This window comes from Fundulus heteroclitus, chromosome 4 (genome assembly GCF_011125445.2).
Source record: "Fundulus heteroclitus isolate FHET01 chromosome 4, MU-UCD_Fhet_4.1, whole genome shotgun sequence".
NCBI lineage: Eukaryota > Metazoa > Chordata > Actinopteri > Cyprinodontiformes > Fundulidae > Fundulus > Fundulus heteroclitus.
In genome coordinates, this window is record NC_046364.1 from 39,020,731 (window position 1) to 39,046,358 (window position 25,628).

Genomic DNA, 25,628 nt, shown 5'->3' on the forward strand with positions numbered 1-25,628 from the left:
TTAAAGGAAATGTTTTTTTTTTATTAAACATAATTAAAAAAAAAACCTTATAACCCATGAAATCATCATCTGGGGTTTCCCAAAGTGTTTCAAGCAGTGGTGCCCAAGTCCAGTCCAGGAGAGCTGCTATCCTGTAACTTTTATCCTTCTCCAGCACGCCTGAAGTCCCTGATTGGCATTCAGTCGTTCAGTTCTGCAGAGGCCCGGTAATGAGCCATGCATTTGGGCACCCCTGGTTAAAAGTAAGGTGATCTTAGGCGTTGTCCACACATAGTGGGATATCTAGGAGAATTAACAGATTTTATGTCCTTTCATCCCCACAAAACTGTTTTATGTCGCTAAAAATTATTATTTCTGAAAACTCTGACTAAAGAGGAGATTTGAGAAAATCCAATTTTTTGCCTGCGTGTGTACATGGCAAAATGGAGCTTTAGGTGTCTGACGCATCAGTCTGCGACAAATAATGTGGTGCTGATGTCACATCATTGGAGACTATTGTTACTGACTTGGCCACGCAGTGGAGGAAAAATTAATGCTAACAGAGAGGTGGTGATTTTTACTTCGGTTGAGGCACTTTTTGCTTGTTTGTTTTTCAAGCCTAACTACTTAACTGCTTGAGGGGATGTCAGCTGTTTTACATCAACTCTGCCTCCAAATATGGAGACACCACATGGTTGTTTTGAAGGATTCTGATTGGCTGGCATAGATTTTAGCTTTGTCGCCCCCTATGCATTGGGCATGTTCAAAACAACGCTTAGTGGCGTGTTTGTGATTGTTCATGTGGATGAAAAACTTTTCTGAAAATAAACCTGTGTGTAAGATATTGTTTTTTGGGGGAGTTTTTAATTTTTACAAAGATGTGTACAAGGCTTTAGTGTAGGTAAATTTATTAGTAAAACTCTTCCAAACTAACGCAAAACAGGAAGGATTTTGTCTGATTTGATGTCGAAAGGTGATAAAAAAATGGTCATTCCTTTTTTTTTTTTAAGCAGCATATTTAAAGTTCTGGTTTCAACCATATACATGTATAGAACAGCCTTGTAGCTGCAAGACAACAGCGTACCATCTAGCCCAGGCAAATGAAATCACCCATTAAGGTCAAGTCTTAATAAATAAAAGTACAGTGTGTGAAGGGAGGCTGGGTGGCGAGAGAGTTTGCGTTGAGGTACAGTATGGAATAAATGTGCAGTACAGCGGAAGGAGAGCAGTTTATAGTCAGTGGGCAGAAACACATGAGGAGATACAGAAAGAGGTTATAGAGACAGAGAGAGAGAGACGTGTGCACAGAGGATGAGTCCGAGAGGCCCTCAGTTCTACTTGACTCAGTCATGGGAATGATTAGATTATCGCCACATGAACAGCTGTCTTATATAACACACACATTCGGTGGTTCTGCTATCCCCATGGGGACACTTACCCACAATATAGTGTCCACAACCCCTCATCCTAACCCTGAACCCAAGCAGCTTAACCCGTACCCTAAAACCAATGCTTCACCGTCAGAGAGTAGTCTGGACCAGACAAGAGCACCCCTGGGGCTGGTATGTTTCAAGCACCCACAGGGATCTCAGGGAGCAAAATGTGCTCATGCACACACAGAGATAACTTGAATATAATGAGGTCTGTGTTCTGGCCAAAAGTCCTCGCTGGGTAAAGGTGCCCCATAGCAACAGAGATTTGGGACAATAAAAGAGAGATGTCAAAGAGATCCTGCAGCCACCCAGTCAGTTCGACTGCCGTGAACTATATGAATTAAACAAGCAGCGGCCATTTCACATCCAGTTTATAAACTCTGCTACCTGTTCTTCCCGATGAATGCTTTACAGCTTTTGATTCTCCAAAGATTTACACCTTGAACCAAATCTATTTTGAAGAATCAAAAGAAAGTAAGATTGTAAAGCGTCATTTTAACATGCATTTCATCTGAATGCCACCTGATGTTTCTTTATGATTGAACGTTTGAAATTCTAGAATTGCGCTTCTCAAGGTGGCTGCATGACGGAGTAGCTCTGCATATTCTTTATGCATTTCTTTTTGAGGAAATTTGTTTTCTCCTTTTCATCATGAATCAAAATTGCTTTTTTTGGACAGTTTTCTCCACTGGTGTTGGATGCTGTGCTCATTGAAAGATTTAGTTTTGTGTTATTTGTTCATGTTTGTGACATTTGTTATGATACGTAACAATAGCAAACAGGAGCAGCTGATTAACATCGCAAACGCTAAAATAAGACTTCAACTACGTCCCCAAATCCCGACAACAGGAGAGAGATGGAAGAAATTTAAGCCATCTCTTCCATCGCTCATTATGAGCAATGTGAAATATTTGGGAAACAAGTTGGATGAACTCCAAGCCTTAATAAGGACCCAGCCAGAATATCTGGAATGTAGTATCATGTGTTTCACTAAACATGGCAGAAGGATCATGTCCCTGACACCAGTGTCTCAGCTGCTAGGCTTTCTGACCATAGCAGCAGACAGAGACTTAAAGAGGAGAGGCAAGAGCAAAGGTGGTGGATTGCCGGTGCTGGTGAACAACAGATGATGCCATCAAGGACATCCTGCTGTGAAGTATGGTCCCTCCAGCCCTGATATTGATGAGGTTTTCCTCAATATCATTTACCCAGAGAATAAAGTGTTCTTTTAGCAAAGGTCTATGTTCCACCTTGCATGTGATATCATCAGCTCATCTGTTGCTAAGCTACACATCATCCCAATGTGATCGTGGCAATATCCGGCGATTTTAATCACGCCTCACTCTCTGCTACACTTCCAACCTTTGTCACCGGCTCTGCTAGAATAAACAAAACTCGCCACTTGTTTTAGGCAACTTGTTTTAAGTCAGATCACAATCTGGTTTTTCTTTGCTCGGAATAGAAGCCTCGTTTTCCAGAGGCAACCTGCAGAAATGCAAACTGTGAGAAGATGGTCACAGGAAAGTGATGAAGGGTTGTTTTGAGGCAGAACAGTGAGACACTTCCCCAAAAACAAACCCTGGATCACAAGTGACCTGAAGGAACTGCTAAATGAGAAAAAAGAGCCTTCAGGAAGGGAGACAGTCAGGGAATTACTAAGGAGTCTCCAGAAGCAACTTAAAGTCAAGATAAGAGAAAGTGAGGAGGTGTACAGGAAGAAGCTAGAGAGCAAGCTCCAGCAGAACAGTATAAGATGTGTGCGATGAAGACGATCACAGGCTTCAAGCAGAAGACGTTGTGCAACAGGCTGAGTATCCGATAATTTAACCGGAATTGCGCTTAAACGCTTTAATAAGAATGTGGATATGACAGGTTGCACAGGAGATGAAGGCAGATCAGGCTGGCGACAGGCTGAGCATGCAGATAGTGGTTGAGCAGGCTGGTGACTGACAGAGCGGACTGATGGTAGGCTGGACAGGATGATGGCAGGAACAGAACAGAGGCGCTCCACGTAGTGACCAGAGTAAGGGGTCGATGAGTCCCCAGTGAGGGCAGGGTGAGCACTGGATCCTTACAGGAACGCACTGTAAGCAGGCAGAGCACTCAAGCACTGGGGATCAATCCTGCAAGGCACAGAGACAATCCGGCAGAGTCTGGCTGTGAGAGGGAAGTATAAATAGGTTGAGTCCCATGATGAAACAACTTGATGATAACTAACAGCGACAGTTGAAGCTGATTGTGACGAGTGAAGCGGAGCAGAGGGAGGAAAACGGCCGGCCAGCCCAAAAAACAACAGCATAGAGGCAGGCTGCATGACAGAATGAAGGTCAGACAGATAAGAGTCTGGACAGAGTCAATGAGCTGAACACATTTTTCAACAGGTTCAGTTCAGGAACGAGATCAGCATCCTCCCACCCGTCCTTTGACCCAGAGCTTCAGGTGTTTTATCTTCCACCTTGGCCATAGACCCTGCTTGCCACCCTTTGCCTGTTCCTTCCACTTTTCTGTCTCTAGAAGTCAAGTGAAGAGGCTGCTGGAGAGACTTAATCAGAATAAGGCTGCAGGCCCAGATGGTGTCCACCCTAGAGTCCTGAAGGCATGTGCAGAGCAGCTCTCTGTGATTCTACAGCACCTCTTCAACCTTAGTCTGACCAAGGAGAAGGTTCTGGTGTTGTGGAAGACCTCCTGCATAGTTCCAGTACCAAAAAACCCTCACCCATCAGTCCTCAATGACTATAGACCTTCCTACCATCTACTCAAATGACTCTGCAGTCGTTGGATACATAGGAGATGGACAGGAAGCTGAGTACAGGGAGGTGGTGGACCACTTTGTGGCATGGCGTGGAAACAATCATCTCACTCTGAACGTGGATAAAACAAAGGAGATAATTGTGGATTTCAGGAGAAACAGGAATAATGCCTTCACTATTATCACACTGGGAGAAGAAGTGGAGGTGGTGGAGGAATATAAATACCTCAATGTTCACCTGGACAACAAACTGGACTGGGGACGCAACTGTGAAGCTGTCTACAAGAAAGGACAGAGCGGACAGTACTTAGGTCCTTCAGGACGATGCAGCATTATGGCATGATGCTGCAGATCTTCTACAGGTCTGTTGTGAAGAGTATGACTTCTTCTGTTGGGGCAGCAACATAAAGACAACTGACTTAAAGAAGCTGAACAAGCTTATAAAGAAGGCCGGCTCTGTTCTGGGGACCCTTCTAGAACCTCTAAAGATAATTATGCATAGAAGGATTCTTCATAAAATTAAGAACATTCCAGACATCCCTGAGCATCTTCTCCATCAGACTGTCATACAACAACAGTGTCTTCAGTCAGAGGCTTCTCCAGATCCACCGTAAGACAATCCGGTATAGGAGATCCTTCTGGCCTGCAGCCATCAGCATCTACAACAATTCATTGAAGAAACCCCTGTGAGCTACATTGGCATTTAATTTCCCTTTGAAATTAATAAAGTATTTTTACTCTGTTGGATGATCGTCTAATTATTTAAAACAATGGTGCACGTTTACATTTAGAAAATTATGTCAAATACATTTATTCATACATTGGTCGTTAATTAGCTGACGAGCTAAAAGAGCACCAACACTGACCTGAAGCTTCTCAGGATGAGGAAGCTCCATGTTCCTTATCTGCAGGTCCTGTCCCTCAGTATTTAACCAATGACTGACAACAATTCCTCGCAGGATGCACTACATGGAGTTAAGACCTTTAATATTTTATCCACCTGGGCAGGAGAAGCCAAGAATAGACGCACTGGTATGGAAGTGGTCCTGATGTGGTGTTTTCAGCACATGCAATGTCCATTTGAGTTTATCTGCATAAATTGTTCTTTAAATACTATAATATATTGCTTGAAAAGATGAAGTCTTCTTTTCTTGTTTTATGCAGACCTGTAGTATTTTAGCGACAGTGCTGCATATTGAGATAAATGTTTTGCAATGACTGTGTAACATGCTTGGACCATAATAAGTCAGGCAGACATTTCTGTACGTACGACATAAATAATCCATGCAGAAATATGCTTATTTCTGGATTCAGTGACTTTGATGAGATTTATACTGGGTGTTACTGCAGATGGTGCAAAATCTGGCTGCACATTTTTCAACTAGCACTGACAAGTCTGAGCACATTCACTAGTTCTGAGCTCTGCCAGAACGTCTGTTCGTCTGTTTTAAGACCCATTTTAATATAATTTTATTTGTGTTTAAGTTGTTAACCCACTCAATATCCTGGAGCTTTTATAGCCCAGCATGCCACCTGATTCACTTAGGTTAACTGATGTTTTGTTTTTGCTGGTTGTAAAATCTCTTTTAAAAACACACATTTTCTCTCTGGCTTTTAATACTCAGCAGGGTGTTGGTTTTATGTTGATCCTATGTTGTCTTATGTCTGTCTGTTTTATAAATTTTTTATTTTATTGGTTCTATTGGTACTATATATGCTGTTCTTTTATCTGTGTTTGTGTTACATGCATTAGCAATAAAGTTGGGTTGGAAAATTAGAAGAAAGAAGAACCATCATTAGTTTCTGCCCTCCTGTGGGTTAACAGTATGTGGAAATGATGTTTATACCCAAGTAATATTTTTTAAAATGGACCTTTTCTACTAAAATCACTTCAAAACAGGCCTCTGTGTAAGCAGTGTGGGGTAGTATTTAATGTATCAGGTTTTCTTACTTTAATACACAATTTATCTTTGCAAGACTTGCAATAATCCCAATTAAAAGTATGCTTATAGTTTTCTTCCACTGCACGTTGTATAAAACTTTGGTTGGGGATTTTTAAACTAATGTTTAGTAAAACAGCAAATACCTGGAAAATTAAGGCCGAACTAAAATAATTAAAACGCTGTATATGTTTTTTTTTTTTGCTGAAATAAATGCTTAATATTAGTAGTATTGTCATGCATGTTTGCAAAATGCGTCGTTTGTCAAGCAATCCCTTCACGTTTCCACTTTTGCAGCAATCTCTGTAATATGTTCCGCTTTCTTTAAACAAAAAACACGAAATACAATTCAAAATCGTAGATATCTTTTGTCTTTGTCCCTTTAAATTAGGCTAAAACTAAAGTTTGTGTTCACGAAAGTATTTAGTTCAGAGCACTTGCGCCCTCAGACATTTAACGTACCCTCAGTTTCACCTAACACAGATGTATAATGTAGGATACTTACAACATTAGCATTAAATCAGAGAGCTTCATCCACCATGTGAAAGCATGGGAATGGATGAGGAGTAACGATGCTCCCCTCTGACAACAATTCACTGGTGGCAGTGGGATCCGTGAAGTGCTGCGAGCTCCAGCAGCAAAGCTCCCTGGAAAGCATCGGTGTGCAGCTATGCAGCAAAAGCAGTGCTGATGGTAAAAGTTCATCTTCTTCATTTAAAAAGGTGCGCTGAACATGCTTTCAGTTCAAAGATTTGTGTAATATTTCAGGGCCTCGCTGCCTGAACAAATTGTTTTTATTAAATTAGGTCAAAATGTTGATTCATTTAAGCTGTTGCTGCCTTACAAAGTTTGACCTCCCGGCTCTGCGAAGATGTTTTTTTTTTTCTTTCACATACCTGTTGAGAGCTGTTGCCCTGGAAAAAAGCTGTCAGTTCCCTCTCCCCCCCCCCCCCCCCCCAACCCAGAGGCATGAAGGGGTTCAGGCTTTTCCTGTTGCGTAACATCAGCTCGAAAATAACCTGCCAACAGGACAGGTTGGCTGATCAAACTTTAATAAACAGAATCTGATGTACATTAGCAAAAATGCTGCTTCAGCTGCTTCAGACCTTTGATGAGTCAAATGAATGCACACATGCAGGTACGTGGCTATGGATGATGTGCACACTGTCTACATCGAACTAATTTAAACATGCTTTACTGGTTTATCTTATTTATTTGACTTTTGTTTCTTTTTTTCTATACAGTGCAAATTAAAAGTACTCATACCCTTTGAACTTTGCATATTTTGCCATGTCGTAACTAGTCTTCAATGTATTTTGGGGGCAAATTTATGTGAGAAACAGAGAGAAGTATCTTAATTGTGAAGTTGAAGGAAAAATGACGGTATGTTTTGTCTTTTCTTATTGTTTTTTTTGCATGTAGGGAATTTTTTTTTACTTTTGGTCTCATTTGACCAGAGCACCCTCTTCCACAGGTTTGCTGTGTCCCCTGCATGCCTTGAGGTAAACCAGACATTCACACCTGAACAGTGGCTCTCTGCAGCTCCTCCAGAGTTACCAGGGGCCTGGTTGAATTGCTCATCAATCACAAAAATCCTTTCAACTTTGTGGTCGTGTCACAAAAAAAAAACTGGTATGATTGTCATTATGTGGAATGTTATGGTACCAATTTTTTATTTTTTTTTATGTTGCTGCATAATTCTTTAAACAGTACACACTGATGTGGTGACATGAAAAAAAAAAGCTTTTATTCTGTCAACCTTCCTGTCACTGACCTCCCCCAGTGTTTTCCTCTCCTCCCGTTTAATGTCAGGGAAACCTGAAGAGGAGTGGCACCCAGTCTACATGGACAGCGATGCGAATGTCTGCGTGGGTGTTGTTGCCTGTAAGTGAGAGAAATAAAAGGATGCAGACGTTTGGCAGGGAGAGGGGAGGGAGATTTACTCGGCCTGTCGGGGGCTCTTAAGTCACATTTCTGCCCTCAGGAGCTGACCTCTTCCTCTCTGTCTGGAAAATAACCTGAAAAAAACTGAAATGGAATAATGGAAAACTGCCCTCTGGAAGAGTTGGAGCAACGCACCTCCTCCTCCTCCTCCCTCCTCCTCCTCGTCCCTCCTCCTCCCGCCGCTGCTGCATCACAGACAGGAGAACAGAAGAGGAGAAGGGAGAGTGAAAGACGATTTTTAATTTGCTCCCGCGGATCACAGTGAAAAGGAGGTTGAAGCTTTTGTGCCAAGAGGGATGGCTGTGGTGGGACGGAGCAGATTTATGCATCTAATTGTACAGTTTGAACTGTTTTAGTTTTTTGTTTAAGGGGAAAGAGCGAGGAGGAGGAGGAGAAAGAAAGGGTGGGAGAGCAAGGAGTAGTGAGATGAGCTGAATACGGAGGACAGGAGTAAAGAGGAGCAGAGTTAAAGAAGAGGAAGCAGAAGAATGGGAGTGTGACGGTTATCATTAAGCTGTGAGTATTACATTGTACTTAATATTTGGTTAAGGCTTCATTTTTTTTTGCCAATCCAGATGTTAATAATGTGGAGTATTTTTGCAGAAATCCCCTTCCTCTATATATGGCTCCTTTTATTTCCTCGGTTGGTCTTATGTTCTCCCTCTTTGATTGCATTTTGTCTCATTTGATTGTTTTTGCTCTCTCTGTGTGTCACGTTAGCAGCCGTGCAGCAGGAGAGGGAAAGGCCACTGTCACGTTGGATTAGTGTTAAAAGACATGCACAGAGGGAGAAATACACTTCAGCTTTGATGAGAACATTGTGCAAGATATGTGTGAAGGGACTCCCATGTGTGTCTGTATGTGCACAGACAGCCAGGCGGACCGAGTTGTAGGAAATACAGTTTTCTTCAGCGCATGCAGAAAAGCACCATCATCGTCTGGTCAGGCAAAGCAGATGCAAAACAAAGAGGTGAAGGAGATCAGTGTCTAGCATAAACATGCATAGGAAATAGTTTTATTTCCTAAATATTGTATCTGTATTTACATCATCTAACAAAAAATAAAAATAAATAAATAAATAAATTATGTGTAAGCTACTTTTAACTACGTTGATGCACCTGAATTTTATCACACAATCAAAGAAGTGAAGAGTTTCAGTACATTCCTCATAAATGTATGTGGCATCATCAAAATGATTTCACTTTAATCAAAGCGTATCCAGAAAAAAACAAAGGGAACTGGTTATTATTATAAGAAGAAATTTATAACTTAACCAACTAATGTCTACTCTAATATTTATTAATTAGAGGTAAATGGAAACATCTTGAATACCAGATATTTAAACACATTGTGTAAAAAACATATTTTTTTCCTACTGTTTAAGATTAAATCAGACCAAACCTTTCCATTTTTTGTTATCTTGAATAACCAACATTTTTATGTTTACGAAATGCCAGAATGATGAGAGAAAGAGTTTTTTTGGAGATTTTTTTTCACTACCATGCTTTAAAATATTTTGGGAAAGCCCAGATAATACTGTCAAGACTTTGTAAGCTTCTGATAGGATACTTTACAACAACTGAGTTCATTGGATGTTTGTTTGTTGATGTACTTTAAGGCGACATCATGGGAATCGCCCAAATGCGCAACATTTATCTGTTTCAACAATAAACATTGCGGGAATGTCATCATACCTGTTAGGAAGTAGACATATTAACGTATTTCGGTGTGAAATGTGCAAATCAACCCTAAAACAAAAACCTTGTAAAGAAAGTGTCATTATCCACAGTGAAACAAATACGGCATGAGTTGAAATGCCACTCAGAGAGGAAATACTCCGTAAAACCACCAAATTAACATTTGTGTCATTTATTTTTATAGTGCCACAGGTGTTGAGATTATTCTGACACCTCAGCTCGTTGCACGGGGGGGTGTCCATATGACGCCCGTTGCTTACCTTATGCCGGCATGGCCTGCGAGTAGCTGGTGAGTGGTTGTAAACATTTTAGTTGACCGCCACTGTCCGTTATTTTAGTCCTAATAATAAGTAATGTGGTTTTGTTTTGGTTTTAAAATAAATACACAAAGCATGGCTCATTGGAGATGCGTCACAGAATACAACAACTCAGCTTGCTGTGGCTCTATTTGTGGATCGAAGTCGCTACGCACTCTAAAAACAACATGAAAAGCCAGATTACAGTTTCGAAATGCACTCAGGGACACAACCCTAATTTGTCTCAGAACCCCGCTGTGGCGACATTTGGAGACCCCAAGGAAGGAGACGTCACGAGGGCCTGGTCAACCAATCAGAAGCAGCCTCAGGGAAACTTATAGCTGTGTCACACTAGACAGCAATTAACAAAACTAGATCGTACACTGGCAATTTTAAATCCTTTTTGTCTTATAAGAGATAATTTGCCTTTTCCTCACACCTTAGAAGAAAGATTCCTTAGAATAAGAAAAAAAACTTTTTTGTTTCTTATTTTAACAATTTTGAGAAAATTAATTTCTATTGTAAATCTTGTTTTCATACTGTAATAAATGTCATTATTGTCTTTAACCGAAACTCAGATCTGGGCACCCGAGGCACCAAATTGTTGCATTGTTTTAGCAAGAAACAATAAATTTTATCAGCATTTGAAGAAAGGTGAAAAGGAGTTAGAGTTCACTCAAATATAACTTAACCTTGTCTAGAGCAATGATTATGGGATTTCTATCATTTTAGCAAATGGAGGAAATTGTTTTCCGTAAACCTCGTCTGGCTGCTGCAAGTCTAAAATGTACAGTGATCAAAGTTGGCACATCTAGTCCTGAACAACTTATTCATCTGATCATGTTCCTTTAGTGTTTTAACACATACATGGAGAGAAATGTGTGATCATCAGCTTGTAACGGTAGTAGTATAGTCACAGGGGACAGCCATTGGTAAGACTCTCTCTAGTGTGACGTCATTAACAGATTTAACCTGTCAATTCTGAGACAAACCAAAAGTGGGCTTTTGAATAAGTACAATGAAGAAAGTTTAGTCTTAAAGTGCCTCCTCTTACGCCTTTTAAAGTGCCAAGTCGGGAAAATCAACAGTAACGCCTCTTGAATGTCACAATCTGGCTGTCCACAAGGTCCAGCATGGCTAATGCACCTATAAGGTGATCCCAGAGCACAATTAGCAGATCCTACTGGTTTTATGACATGTATCAGGAAAGAAATAAGTCAAGTGTATACTTTAGACACAAATGTGTGTTGTAGGGTTGCAGGACAATAGAAAAGTATTTTATTGCAATAATATTGTTAAACTATGTGATTACCTCTTTCTTTTCTATAGTCATATTATCCATTTATCATTTTCTGTGAGCTTTAGCATCTCGGTCACTAAGATCTGTATCAGGTGTGACGAATGAAGGCATGAAGAGACACTGCGAGCACACTGTATTTGTAATGTAGTTCTTTGATTTGTGCAATCAGACTAATGAATGTTGGCAGAGCGAGACACAGAATCCCCAGGAACAACCTGGACCAGCACTAGTGAAGCCAACTAGCAAAGGCAGGGTGAGAACAGGTACACAAGATCAGCAGGTTAAGCACCAAACACCACTGGAAGAACCGCAAGAAAAGACACTCCGGTAGGGAGGGGTGCGTGAGGCAGGTATATATAGACGGAGTGTCAGGTGGAATGACTTGATGATAATTAGTGGCAGCAGCAGGTGGAGCTTACTATGAGACTGAGCGGTGGCTGGGAGGTGACTGAGATGAGCATGAAACGGAGAGATCAGTCTAAAAAAACACAAAACAAAAAAAGCCAAATCATGACACATCTGTTATTGTTAAAAGGATCATAAATGTTGGATAAAGAGGAAGGGAAGAAAAAGAAGCAGTGCAGATGTAGGAGACTTCACCAAAAACACAAACCTACTTAACAGTTTTGCCACATGGACTAAATGTAGCAGATCTGTAATAATATGACGTGCATTAAAGTTGTTTGAAGCCTTAACGGTAGCAAAATGTTACCAAATACTGCACACAAGGCACAGTATGTTTTTGCACACAAGCAAAATGTTACCAAATACTCACTTTTCCAGAGTACGTCTTGGGGGCCATTTGTGACCCTTGCCATTCTTTTAAATTTTAAAGAATCTTAAATTCAGTTCAAGAACGGCACAATTTCTGTCCTTGGGAAAATTGAAGTGGATGCAGAGAAATAGTTTTTGTAATTTAAGAGATGAGATTATGAGATTTTCTATGACAAATTCATATTTCATGACATTACATGGCTTTTGGTACAATACAAGAAAGTTTTCTTTTATTCTGCATGTTTTCTTTTCCTTTTTTGCTTTCATTGTAGTATTAAAATAGAGCCACAAACATCCATACTCGTTTTATAAAAAACAGACCCGCCCATTCATGAAATTTAATTAAATACAGTAATTACATTTTTGCCCCATTTGTGTTGCTGATAATAGACTAAAAACATTTTATAGACCAAGAAAGACCATTCCAAAAGACAAATATCTAAGACCCTTTAACTACAATAATTAGTTTTTCTCCACTTTGTTTAAAAAAAATTCCATGTTTAAAATAATTTTTGTATTATTACTTACAAAACAAATTGTAGCTCTGAAGTACTTTCAACCTGACAATTTTCAATAAAATTTTGGCTTGCAGTGCAAAAAATGTAGACATCATTTACCCAAGCAGTCCCTTTAGATTGAGTTATTTTATATATTGATTTTGGGAAGAGGAGTGTAATGTTATATGTTGTGCAGCTCTAAGATAATTTGAAGTATTTTCATGACATTTTTATTCCTCCAGTTCCACGTTTTCTTTTCAACCCATAGCAATACGTCAATGTTTGGAAGTAGGAGAAAAAATAATGAAACTGGACACTTTGAACACCCATAATACGGTTTTTATTCATTAGTCACACCCACCAGGAACAGGAAGTCTCTTTTTTAGCTGAATAATTTGTTTTTGCTCCTAAGAAACCAGAGAAGGGACAGTGGCAGTGATGGACATGCAGATGGATGGTGGTGTGATGTTGTAGCTTGTGTTGTCTTGACTCCTGGGCAGAGTGGCTGTGATGAGTTGGCTGCAGGCCACGAGTGTCATGCTGATGTCGTTACGTAACCGGGATGGTCTGTTGCCTGATATCAGATCAAAACATTCATAAGACGCCTAATTTAAAAAAACTGTACTTATAGTAATAACCCTTGGTTAACAAACTGCTGTAACACGCACCGAGTTGAACTGTCACATCCAGACTGAGGAGGGAAAGCAACAGCGGGGGAGGAGGAGGGGCGGCCGCTTCCTGGAGCACTTCCACACAACATCACAAAACAACCCTGACAGTCGGTGAATTCAGAACCACTTCAAGGTTGAGTTCATCTCATGGTCGTCAGCCGTGCTACTAAATTTATCAGTTAGTTTTGTTAAACAATTCAGACCCTGATGTGCAGCCGCTCTGAAAATGAACAGGTGTGACAGGAGACAAATGTGTCTGGGTGCTTTCAGGAATGTGACAGACAAAACACACACCTATCCTCCAGCCTGCTCTTTTTTTTTTTTTTTTGCAGGTCAGTAGTGCTGTGTTCCTGTGTTTTTACAGCTGAACACATCCTAAAAAAAAAATAGGCCACTTTGGTCTCTTCTGAGTGCATCATCCATTTTTTATTTGTCAGTTTAAACCTTTACCCTGTCTTTACAGCTTCTCATCACTAGAGTACAGCATTTAGGTTTTAACGTCGGTGTTTTGGTACGCTGTGAAAAGTTAAACGCTTGAAGATAGTGAGAAGTCATTCCTAGGTGTTACCAACAGAAGCTGCTCTGTCTTTGAAACCAGATATATTCATACGCTACATTAAAATGGCCATAACCTGTTTGCCTCACTAACATTAAACCAGACTGATGTTTCCCTGTTTAGGTCAGTTAGGATTACCAAAATTATTTCTATTTGCTAATTGCCAGATGCGCAGAAATTTGTGTTATTTCTTTTAAAGTCAGATATTTACATACACTGAGACTGCTATGCTTAGATGATGATGATGATGATGTCATGGCTTTGTAAGCTTCTGATGGGTTAATTCACAACATTTTAGTTAATTAACATCACATCTGCGGGTCTAATTTAAGGTAATGCATCAAACAAATTTAGATCATCCAATATATCTGCAAAATAACTATGGACCCCTATAAGTCTGGTTCATGCTTTTGAACAATTTCCTGATACCTGAAGGGCTTTATTTATCTGTTTGAACAGGATGTGAATCTACAGTTTATACTGTTCAGTCATACTGTCCAGTCAACAAAGAAGAAGGCATTACTCCAAAAGCAACAAAAAGCCTGATTATAGTTGGCAAAGAACAATGTATGGAAATACTGAAGCAAAATCTCAAGATATTAGCGAGAAAGTCAAAGCCTTGGTGCAAAAAGATTGTCCTAATGGTTTCACTCTGGGAATCTCTCTGAGTGAAACACCTCACTCTGTTGTTTATTATCTGTAGATTCTTGTTTCTGTCACCAGTTAGTTGTCCTCTGTGTTCCACGTCATTATTTATTAGTCCTTGGTTAACCTTTTCACTTTAAAGTTCTGTGTCACTCTCCTTCCTTGCACCGGTCACTGATTGGCCTAATTGTCTTCACCTGAGCATCTGATTTCCCTTTGTTCATCCCTCTATTTAAAGCCACATTTTTACCATCACTCGTTGTCAGGTTCTTCGTCTATCTCCGTCGTTCTCTGGTTCATGTCTATCTGCCTGTAGTTTTTGTAAATAGTTGCACTGCATTATATATATATATATATATATATATATATATATATATATATATATATATATATATATATATATATATATATATATAAAGGGGACTGAAAACAGATGCTGTACTTTGTGTTGGTAGCTTCAGTAACAATAATACACTGAAACATGTGGTTGTAAGGACAGAAAATTAAAAATCCTGGGGTATAAATACTTAGACATACTTATGCAGGGCCGTCCATAGTATTCCTTTATAATGTGGCGCACTCAAAGACAAAACACTGAAATAGTGGATTTGCAGGAGTTTAGCAGGGTCTGGGTACTTACTCCACAGGCAGTCTAGTTTACAGCTTCCCCCAGACATTGACTGGTTCCACTTCTTATTTGGTGTGGCAAATCCTCCTGTACAGACAAACATTACTTCTGCTGCTGCTCTTGTTGTTCGGTTGTCCTCTTCAACTCCGTCCCCCCTGGGAGGAAGAGATCTTTCCCTTTTGCTCCTCATTTCCCTTCTTTAAAGGCATTTCTTGTTGCTGCTTGCTGGTTTTTGTAAGTCTCCTGACTGTTTTAACCTCTGAAAGCATGCAACATCAACACATTTTGAGTGAATAATGCAGGCGTCTTTGTAGCATTGTTCCTTGATTCATTTCTATTTAAAATCTGTGAATGACAGATACTTGGGGGACTACAGTCATGTATGTGTGCACACTGGAATCAGAGTAAGATAGACTAATGGTGAATCGATCTAAACCACAGGTGTCAAACTCAAGGCCCGCGGGCCAAATCCGGCCCGTCAAGGTAAATTATTCGGCCCTTGAGAGCCAGAAAAAAGGCGTATATCCTTTTAAAGTGTATAAAGTGGCTAAAACTATGCCTCCTGTAAATGTAACTCACCCCAATATCAACTTTTTTTTGCAGATAAACTGTATAAACTGGGCCTAAGGGTGCTACTTTAATGTTACTGTGCATTTTTATACTACTGTGTGAACTGGAATGAAATTATGAAATGAAAAGTATTGTCTCTACACATGCAAGCGGCCCTTTTAATGACTTCATGATGCCAAAGTGGCCCCATATAGAAATTAGTTTGACACCCCTGATCTAAACCATTGTTCTCTTTTGTCAGTAGGAGTTTTCATGTGTCTTTATTCATTAGTTGCTAGATTAGTTGACAAAGACTTTTTTTTCAAAATCTAATCTAAACTGATCTAAAATTTGTCTTTGGAAAGCAAAATATAAATTAAATTTCTCAAAAAAAAAAAATTATGCAAGACAAATAAAAACAGATATTTGAGACTGCTGACTTGACAGTTGTCCTGCATACAGTCAGTGACACCCTCCATCAGGAGGGTGAGCCCCTAAAAAGCCTCTACTAGAAAAGCTAGCTGTTCAGAGTGTCTGCATCCAAGAATAGTCAGGGAAGGTTAAGAGGAAGGAAAAAGTCTGGTAGAAAAAGGAGCACAACTAACAGGGATAACCACATTTCAGAGTGTGGAGGGGATTCATAAGATGCCGTGCCTCTTTTGCCCGTTCTCATCAAGTCTTATTTGCTGCACTTTTGAGCCTGCCTCTCCTCTGCACCAGAGTGAGCTCATCCCACAGACCTGTTTCTGGCTCCTTATAAGCCCACCGCAGACATCCGGACAGTGCCAGATTATTGAAAGCCTTAAGGCTCCCACATACTCAGGCGTACACCTATCAGTGCCAACAGAGAGAGGGTCTGTGATGCTGCACGTTATGACCGCCTACTTGGAGCAGCTCAGTGCATCAAGCTCAGTGTCACATATAAAACAGTTTGATGTGAAGATTTCTTGCCGCCAAGCAGTTTATAGTGTGACACCACGTATGCATAAGCAGTTGTAAAAATTGAGCTCTACGCGTACCTGTCTGCGCGGAGTCCAAGCAGAGTCCAGCATTTCCTTCATGCCAGTCTGCCTTGTTTTGACCACTCAGGCAAACTCTGACCCATGTGTACGCTCATTTTGGAGACAGGGGATAGTGGTGACTCAGATGGCAAAGTGGGAATTGCAGCCACACTACATCATGGTTCCTCTCAGACGATCAGTTTTTCTCTATATTCGAGTTTATTGAAATAATTAAAACACACAGTGTTATCCATGCTTGCGCTGAGGAGCCATAACCTGACTTAAGGACCTTTTTAATAATAATAAATGGCCTATAAGCCAACTTAAATCTTAAATCAATGTCTGCACATTTCATATGACTCTTCTACGATCAGATTCTTCTCCCCATCACCTCTTGGGTGATGTGTGTCACAGATTAACACATATGTTGTGAGGAAGGGAGGAGGCAATAACACTGACTGCTGTAAACATTTAACTCTTCATCACAGGGGGGACATTCATCCCTCCTGGCCTCCTCCAAGATAAGAGGAATTTTAACACGGCTTCATGAGCATCTTATCGGACGTTTAAGTCAGCAATAAGATTTGCTTTTCAATAAGTTATTTTATTGTTGACAATATTTGTGGTTTAACCTCTGATTTAGTAATTTAATAAAGTTTCTTTTTTTTTTTTTCCTCTGGTTGCTATTGTTAACGTTCAGGTGGAGCTTTAATGTATAAAGGTGAATTTCTTGCTGCTACGCATGCGTATGTACAGGTATCAGGATTCTTTTTTGGTGTACACCATTTTCGGCTTTTTGGGCATACAGAAACTTTTAGTACAGCAGCTCCTACGCAATGTTTTGTAAATGAGACTCCTAGGTTATTGCTCAGTGGTTGTACGTCCACAGAGCTTTACAGAAATGCTGATTTGATTTTCCAGCAGGACAGTTTTTAGTTTTTATTGGTCTCATATAACATTCAGATCTTTCTGGGTACCAGAAATAAAAAAGGAACAGAATTAAATTCCTAAAATATATCCCTCTGTGTAACAAATCCGCATGATTTTAGAGCTTCACTTTTTAGTTGAGTTACTCACAAACATCCATTGTTCAATGATATTTAAATTTATTTAGACGCACTTGTTGTTTCTATTGTAACTACACAGAATAAGAAACATGTCTGACTCAGAACTGTTACTTGTTTTGTAAAATCCCTCTGAGGTTAAAGCGGCAAACTGTTACACTGTTAAAAAGACAAACAAATACTGAAAGTGTGGCCAAAATACTAATCAATAAAAAAGTAGAGAGCAATGTTTCGTTGCTGAAAAAGCTCATCAGAGTCAGGGGGTTTCTTTCAGTATAATACTGTTATTTTCCACTGTGGCTTAGATTTTGGAGATTTATCTGTGGTGACATGGTCACTGTGTGAGCACTGAGCAACACCTGCCCTTTTTCACATGCGCCACACAAAGGTCAAGTGTACAGTGGCAGCTGCCTGATTCATGCATCGCCATGGGATTATTTCACAGCAGTCAGGGTTGAAGAAAAAGAACGAAGGCAGGCAGGTGAAATGGGTTTAGTTTACAGTACAGTAAAAAAAGGCAAAAACAAAAATAGACTTTGAATTGTGAGTTGTTTGAATAATAAATAGCAAAACACTGTGCTAAAGATTAAAATACTTCCTGAAATAATCCTTGAATATATCATAAAAACTATCGGCAAATCCCTGCAAAATGCATCCAGACTGCTTCGTTAGCTGTACATACCTGCCAATATGAAACATATATTAAGAACTTTGTATTGTGATGAGTTTGTTGTTTTTAGGTTAACTGTGTATCAAACTTTAGTTGCCAAGCCAAAATGTGAGTGAATACTTGTTTGATCACTGAGGTTTTTATGAAACATGATCACCTAATTTTCCTTTGCACAGGTATGTTTATAATCAGAATTAGCTTCACTTGGCCATGATTGTGTGCACAGTCAAGGAATTTGGGTTCAGTTACGGCGCTCAGTGTACATATCAGGTATAAATATATAAACAGCAGTATGCACATGTTTTTATAATATACATAAAAATGCAGGTCTTGACAGTACAAATATGCTTATTTTGGTTCACAGCAGTGTAGCTGACTATTCAGGCTTCAGGGTGTTCATTGTGTTCATCAGACTGACACCCTAAACAATTAGTGTGCAGGATGTGTGGGGTCTGCAGAGATGTTAGCTGCACCTTCCCTGATCCTAGACCTGTCCTAGACGGAGGGAGGGTCAGCCCTGATGATGATCCTCTCTGCAGACCTAATGGGTCGTTTCAGTTTAAACCTGTCCTCCTTTGTGGGTGAGGCTAAGTCCACAGGGATGGATGTGCACAAAGCAGACTGAATAATGGCAGCGTAAAAGATGACCAGCCACTCCCGTGGAATGTTGTATTTCTTGAGTTGAGTTAATAGGTGAAAACTGGGTGAGAAGATTATAGTTGATGGAGTTGGTAAAGTTTAAAAAGCATATAATAAACTTTCAAAATGGTCAAATGAATGAGTTAAATACTATCATCTTATCTTTATGAAAGACTCTCTGCTTCACTGCCCACATAAATAACATCTCACGGCCTGCTTACTTCCCTCTCTGTAATATCAGACTTCTCCGGCCACCAGCAGTTATAATGCTACTTTGGTTATTGGTCACATCTTGTCTAGATTACTGTAATGCTATAATTTATAGCTTACCCAACAAATATCTTAAGAAGCTTCAATCGGTCCAGAATTCTGTGGCCTGTATCATGCCCAGAACAACGCAGCATATCACATCTTTCTTGACAAAACTTCATTGTCTTCCAGTACATTTCCATATTGAATTTGATATCCAACTTTTAACATTCAGAAAATGCACTGATATCCACTTCTGCCCAGTTTTCTACCATGGGTCCAAGATCTTTGAGTCACATTCCTCCTCAGCTCTCCCTCTAGAACCCACCTGTTTCACTGCAAAAACGGATCTATAAATAAGCAAAATGTTCTTAAACATAGTGTTTTTGTCATGATCTGAGCAGGTAAATATGATCCCTAAATTAAGATAATTAGACATCCTGCACCTGAAATAAGATAATGGAGATGAATTGTTCCTATTTTAAGTGCACAAATCTTATTCTATTGGCAGATCATCTTGTTTACCTGCTCAAATAAAGGACAGATACACTAATTTTAAGAAAATTGTACTTATTTTTAGTTCCGTTTTTGCAGTGTTAACCACATTTCACGTGTTTAATTTTATCCAGCCGTTTTGTGGTATTAGTATCTTGGTGGTGTTTTTATTATAGTGATGTTGCTTTGTTGTGTTCTAAGGCAACCTTGGGAGTATTTAAATGTACCTATAAATAAAAGGAACTATTATTACTTGTATTATGGCAAACGTTGGGCAGAAACAGTTAAGACGGCATGTTACGCCAGAAACATTTACTCACTCACGCTTGTTGTTACTCTGCTTCCTCCAGAAAACCAGACAATCCGGGGCGAGAGATGACGAACTCCTCTGATTACTCCTGGATAATTTACTGATCACGCCTCTGTCACAGTATGAGCACTCCAACACCCGGTGGCCCAAACACGGAGGTCAGGATGGGATCCCAGGAGATGGCCATGCTTAGCAACCTTTTGGCTGCTTACACATTCATTGCAGGTAGGATCAAATAGATTTATGTTGGGTTGTCTGTGATCACTCTTCAGATTATAGCCCACATGTATCTCTGTCATGAACAAACATTTCAAACCCTGTATTTACGTACACATGACCTTGTTCTTCTCACCGTCTGACATTAAATCAGACTAAACTTCTTGATGGTTATGTTATTATTAAGCATGTAATTATCTGGCTTCAACTGTGTAACGTCTGTAATTCTGTAAACATGAGGAATGCGATGAGAGGATCGGGTAATCGAAGGTGGAAACCGGGAAACTGCTCACAGATGGAGATGTGAAGAAGCAGCGAACGGAGATGCAAAGTGTAAAACACGACGAAACTGTCGGCTGCTGACATGTATAATCCTGCTTAACTTTTAATTGTTGATTCTTTTCACCACAGACCAACCTGAGAGGACAGCTCTGGTGTTCCTCGGCGGTGTGTGCGTCGGCCTCCTGGTCACACTGTGCGCCATCGTCTTCCAGATACACTGCCGAGCAGACTGCCACTATGGCAACGGCAACGACCTTCAAAATCGCCAAAGGGTCAGACATCACCGTCGCCAGCACATCTGTGCCCGCCCTCATCCCACTGATGGCAACACAGACAACTCTGCTGCTGTGGTTGTGGCCTCTGGAGCGACGCGGCACGCTGGCGACTGTGAGCCCGGCGACTGGGATGACACGTCCGACCTGTCGGCACGGCGACGCAGGCGCTTCGAGAGAGCTCTGCTGAACGCCACCATGTTCACATCTTCTGAGGGTATCTGTCACACAGACGCACACACACTTTTATTGATCAGGCAACTGCAAAGGATTGAATGAATGCACCTTTCTTAGTATCTTTTTCTGAAAAATAGTTAGGTTGCAAAAGTCTATTCAAACTGCACATGTGAATAAATCTGTTGTTAGCCTTGATTCAGATGTCCTCCTAGGCCAGTCATATTTTCTGTTGTGTTTCTTCAAAGATCGAAAGGAGTTCTGATGTTTTTTTCAAGCTCAGCATTTAAACCTTTTACAGAATTTGTGTTCAAATACATTAATAAAAGCTGCCATCCTTAGAGCTTACCAGAAGATTGTTTTTTAAGATAGAAACGTATAGGAACCCATAGTCTTAACCGTAACGTATCACTCTCCTTATACCTGACTCGATTCCTGTTGTCTTCAGTAATATCATGACTTGCTGCTGCTGAAAATGCTTTAATGCTGGGCTACTGCTAGAATGCTGAGAGAGAGAGAGAGAGAGAGAGAGAGAGAGAGAGAGAGAGAGAGAGAGAGAGAGAGAGAGAGAGAGAGAGAGAGAGAGAGAGAGAGAGAGAGAGAGAGAGAGCTCAAACTATATGAATCTCTTGTTGTAGTGTTGTGATCTCAAAACCTTTATCTGAGTACACTTATTGAGTGGAGAGAAAATCCCTTTAAAAAATACAAAAAAGTTATGTTTTTCAACAGAATTGCTATTGCCACAATTGTTGACATTCTGGCTGTCAGTTTGTTGTACCTCCTCCTTTTGCCAATTGGACAGCACTTTCAATTCAATTCAATTCAATTCAATTTATATAGTGCCAATTCATGATACACGTAATCTCAAGGGACTTTACAAAGTCAAATTCAATCAAATCAGGTCAAAAAGTTTCCTATCTAAGGAAACCCAGCAGATTGCATCAAGTCTTGACAAGCAGCATTCACTCCTCACGAAAGAGCGTGTAGCCACATTGGACAGTTGTCTGTATTGTTGATGGCTTTACAGCAATCCCTCATACTGAGCATGCATGAAGCGACAGTGGAGAGGAAAACTCTCCTTTAACATGGAGTAAAAAACCTCCAGCAGAAACACATTGTCTTCCCTTATAACGAGTCCTGGGTTCTCTCCTATCCTCTCTTCTCATTCTTCGCCATTGGCCTCTTCCAGTCAGACCATGTAAGTTCAAGACGAAAATAAATCTTATCAGGGCGATCCAACATCGGTTCAGACTCAGCCTGGCAAAACCTCTTGCTGGTTCAGTTCTGTTTCTCTCTCTGTGAGTTTTACAACTCAATGGCCACAGAAGTTGTAAGGTTCCTGAGAAGGAGTCATGTGGGCCTGATGAGCCAATCAGAAACAGACTTAGAACAACATGTGGCTATGTTGAGTTAGACAGCCAATTACAAAAACATAATTATTTTCTACCAAACCTTTGAAGTAGAGAAACATTCAGAATGTAAACAAACTTGTAAATAACAATTTACCTCCAGACGGACTCTATTTCACATTCATGTTTTCCAACATTTAATAATTATAATCAGTAAGAAGACATGCTGATGGCATCCTGAATCTTCAAGATGTGATCCTAAAGTGATTTTATGGTCTAAAGAGGTTGTATATAAATGCCTGTGAATACACATCAATATATCTGTTATGAATAAAAATCTCTTATATGAATACAATTCTTTTGCTTATTTAGAAATATAGAGATGTGGTCATCTGCAAGAGTTCGCAAGGGTATTATAAGGTGCCTGGATAAAAAAATTAAATGTGTGTGAATTGTCAGATCTGGTTTGGTCAGCTTATAACGTGCACAAAAAAGCTAAAACTATCCCAACTAAAGATAATCACACATTTCAAGGACAAATTAGTGGAAACAGTTCAAATAGATAAACGCTAATGCGTAAGATAACGCCTGTATAAACATATGCATACACACTCCAACTTTAACCAACAAGCAAAACAAAATCTTAAGCTTTAAAAGTATACTTTTATAAAAACAGGAGATCGTGTTTTTAAAACTTTACCTCTGTGTGTGTCCTTAGAGCTGGACCGAGCGCAGCGACTGGAGGAGCGAGAACGGGTTCTTCGAGAGATCTGGATGAACGGACAACCAGATATCAGCACAGTGACTCAAAGCCTCAACAGATATTACTGATGGAAAACTAAGAAGAAAGATTCAAGCTGGGGTAAAAAGAAAAATAACAACAATGTGCAAGTGGACAGATGGGTGACAGGTGCAGGAAACTGAACATTAAAAACCATTTCCACTGCTGCAGTGAGCCTCTGAACCAGGATAGCACAAGAGCCGTGATGGCTCAGTTCTCCACGCATGTGATGACCCTGACTTGTTTGAGGGACAAGGAGAGGAGATGCAAACTGATTTTTCAATGACTGTTTACCAACAAACAAAAAAAAGTCTGTTACTGATTTTCAAGAGATTCTGAGCTGTGTGACTGCTACCAATATTTACCGGGATATTTTCTTTATTTTTCACAAGGCACTTTTCAGCAGTACACAAAAAGAAGCAGAAGGGAATAATAGTGCAGAGTGCAGGGTTTGATTTTGGATTATAATATTATTGCACTTTTCTCAGCTGATCCTAATTGTTTGCAGAGGTGAGGAATACAGGTTTAGAAAGTAAAAAGCCAGTCCAGAGATTAGTTCCAACCATTGGGATTTCCAGCTCCACAGCATAGACTAAAATAGACTGAGGATGAGAGGAAACCAGGCAGGTTTTCACTTTCTGAATCTGGATTCCCCACCTCTGATTATTTGTGATTCCGCAATAATCAAAGGGTTGAAGCTGGATACTTTTATATTAGAGGGGGACTTCCTCCTCCAAGACAATCATGGAAATGCTGTGAAAACATGGTGGGACACATACTGGTGCTTTTACTAATGCATTTCTGGCTCATCTAATTGCACACTGACTAACGTGGGACACATTAAGCTCTGAGGATTACTGGCCCTCTCGGGGAGCAACTAAGTCAGGGATCTGCAAACTGTGACTCCGAAGCCGCAAGGTGCTCTTTGTATTCCCACGATGGCTCTTAATAACTTTACCTAAAAATGATAAAGAACCAACAAATGTTTTCAATATAGATAAAATAAGAAATGTGGGTTTTAGTAGTTTTTCAGTTTTTTTTTCATGCACTAGTTGCACTGATTTACACAACACAATGACACTAAAAGTACCAGTAATGTGTTTTTATATCTATTTGTCTTGTCATGACTTTAAAAACTGTGCATTTTTTTACATCATTTTCCAACATCCTAAAAAAGTAAATGTATCCATCCTCTTTTTGCAAAGGTTTTATGGTTTTCTTTATTTTAAGACCTTGACATAGAAATAAAATTGTAGTTTTTAGTAAAATGACAATTCCCTATGCACTGATGTTCAATACATTAGAATATTATTGAAAAGATAAATTATTTCAGTAACTCAGCTCACTAAGTGAAACATTAATCTGATTAATTGCACACAAGCGGATGTTTTAAATTCTTTATTTTTAATGATTTTCTGTTTACAGCTAATGAAAACACAACATTTAAGGCTAGAATATTGTATTAAAAAAAAAAAAAAAAGAAATTAGGTCCTAATGAAAACTATGATCTATTCCTGCTTAATGGTTATTATTTTGAAAAGGTACTTTTAGTCTGACAAAGAAGTCTCATTGGAACTGATATTATAGTTTATTGAAGATGAATGTGGTAGATATCTATCAAAAATTACAAGCTGTCTATTTTCAAAATGTAACATCTGCTTTATGCTAGCTGGACTGAGGGTAGAAATTGTGTTTTGGATTGGAAAGGTTTCCCACCCCTGAACTAAGTGTTGGAGCTCATTATGACAATCCTCATTCAGAGTTATTGTAAACAATTACTAATTATAACTTTAATGTTAGATTAATTTTCACATCAAATAAACTGCTGTATTTAAGTTATTAAAGGAATGTCTTTGCAGTTCTTTGACACAACTGAAAAGGAAATTTGACTTGGATTAATTATTTCTACGTTGTAATGATATTTATTTTCAATAAATATTACACAGATACATTTTTTTTTTATATTCGTTTCGAATGCTGCCAACTTTCTAAGGAATACATTTAATACATAATACATTTTCGGTTGGTGTCTCTCATGAGAAACCTGCCATATTCTCTCTGCCTATCCCAAAAAGCTTTTTCTACTAATGACCTTTGTATGGAGTAATTTGCTGGATTGGATAGTTGAAATGTAAAGAAATAACAATTGGGACGTTTTTTTATTATTATTTACAAACTGTGGGCTAAACAGGAGGTTTAGGCACAACTCAATTCAGCACACATAAATGCCTTTTAATTTGTACTTTTGAATTTGTGTGGATAATAGAAAATCCTGAATAAATGTAAATGTTTTTAGAAAAAAAAATATTGACAGTGTCAGTTATATGATTAATCCACCCTCAAAAAAGGAAAAATAATATTTAAAACCCTCTAAATGATATGAATTACATGCAGATGATGAGGGTGTAAAAGATTTTGGACCACAAGAAGTAATGATATGAAAGTTTGTTAAGTGCTCTACCTGCTGT

The 25,628-nt window shown here is 39.4% G+C and overlaps 1 protein-coding gene and 1 long non-coding RNA gene across 2 annotated transcripts; both read left to right on the forward strand.

Moving 5' to 3' along the window:
- Positions 1–8,029: 8,029 nt before the first annotated feature.
- On the forward strand, positions 8,030–24,999 carry LOC105920701 (protein eva-1 homolog A). Its single transcript, XM_012856321.3, has 4 exons — positions 8,030–8,561; positions 20,127–20,311; positions 20,714–21,073; positions 23,098–24,999. Exons 2-4 carry the CDS (start codon positions 20,209–20,211, stop codon positions 23,208–23,210), a joined length of 576 nt encoding a protein of 191 aa, XP_012711775.2. The 5' UTR covers positions 8,030–8,561; positions 20,127–20,208; the 3' UTR covers positions 23,211–24,999.
- LOC118562997 lies at positions 9,071–24,999 on the forward strand. Its single transcript, XR_004930951.1, has 3 exons — positions 9,071–9,082; positions 10,701–10,702; positions 24,642–24,999. It is a non-coding gene; the product is annotated as an uncharacterized LOC118562997 (long non-coding RNA).
- Positions 25,000–25,628: the final 629 nt, after the last annotated feature.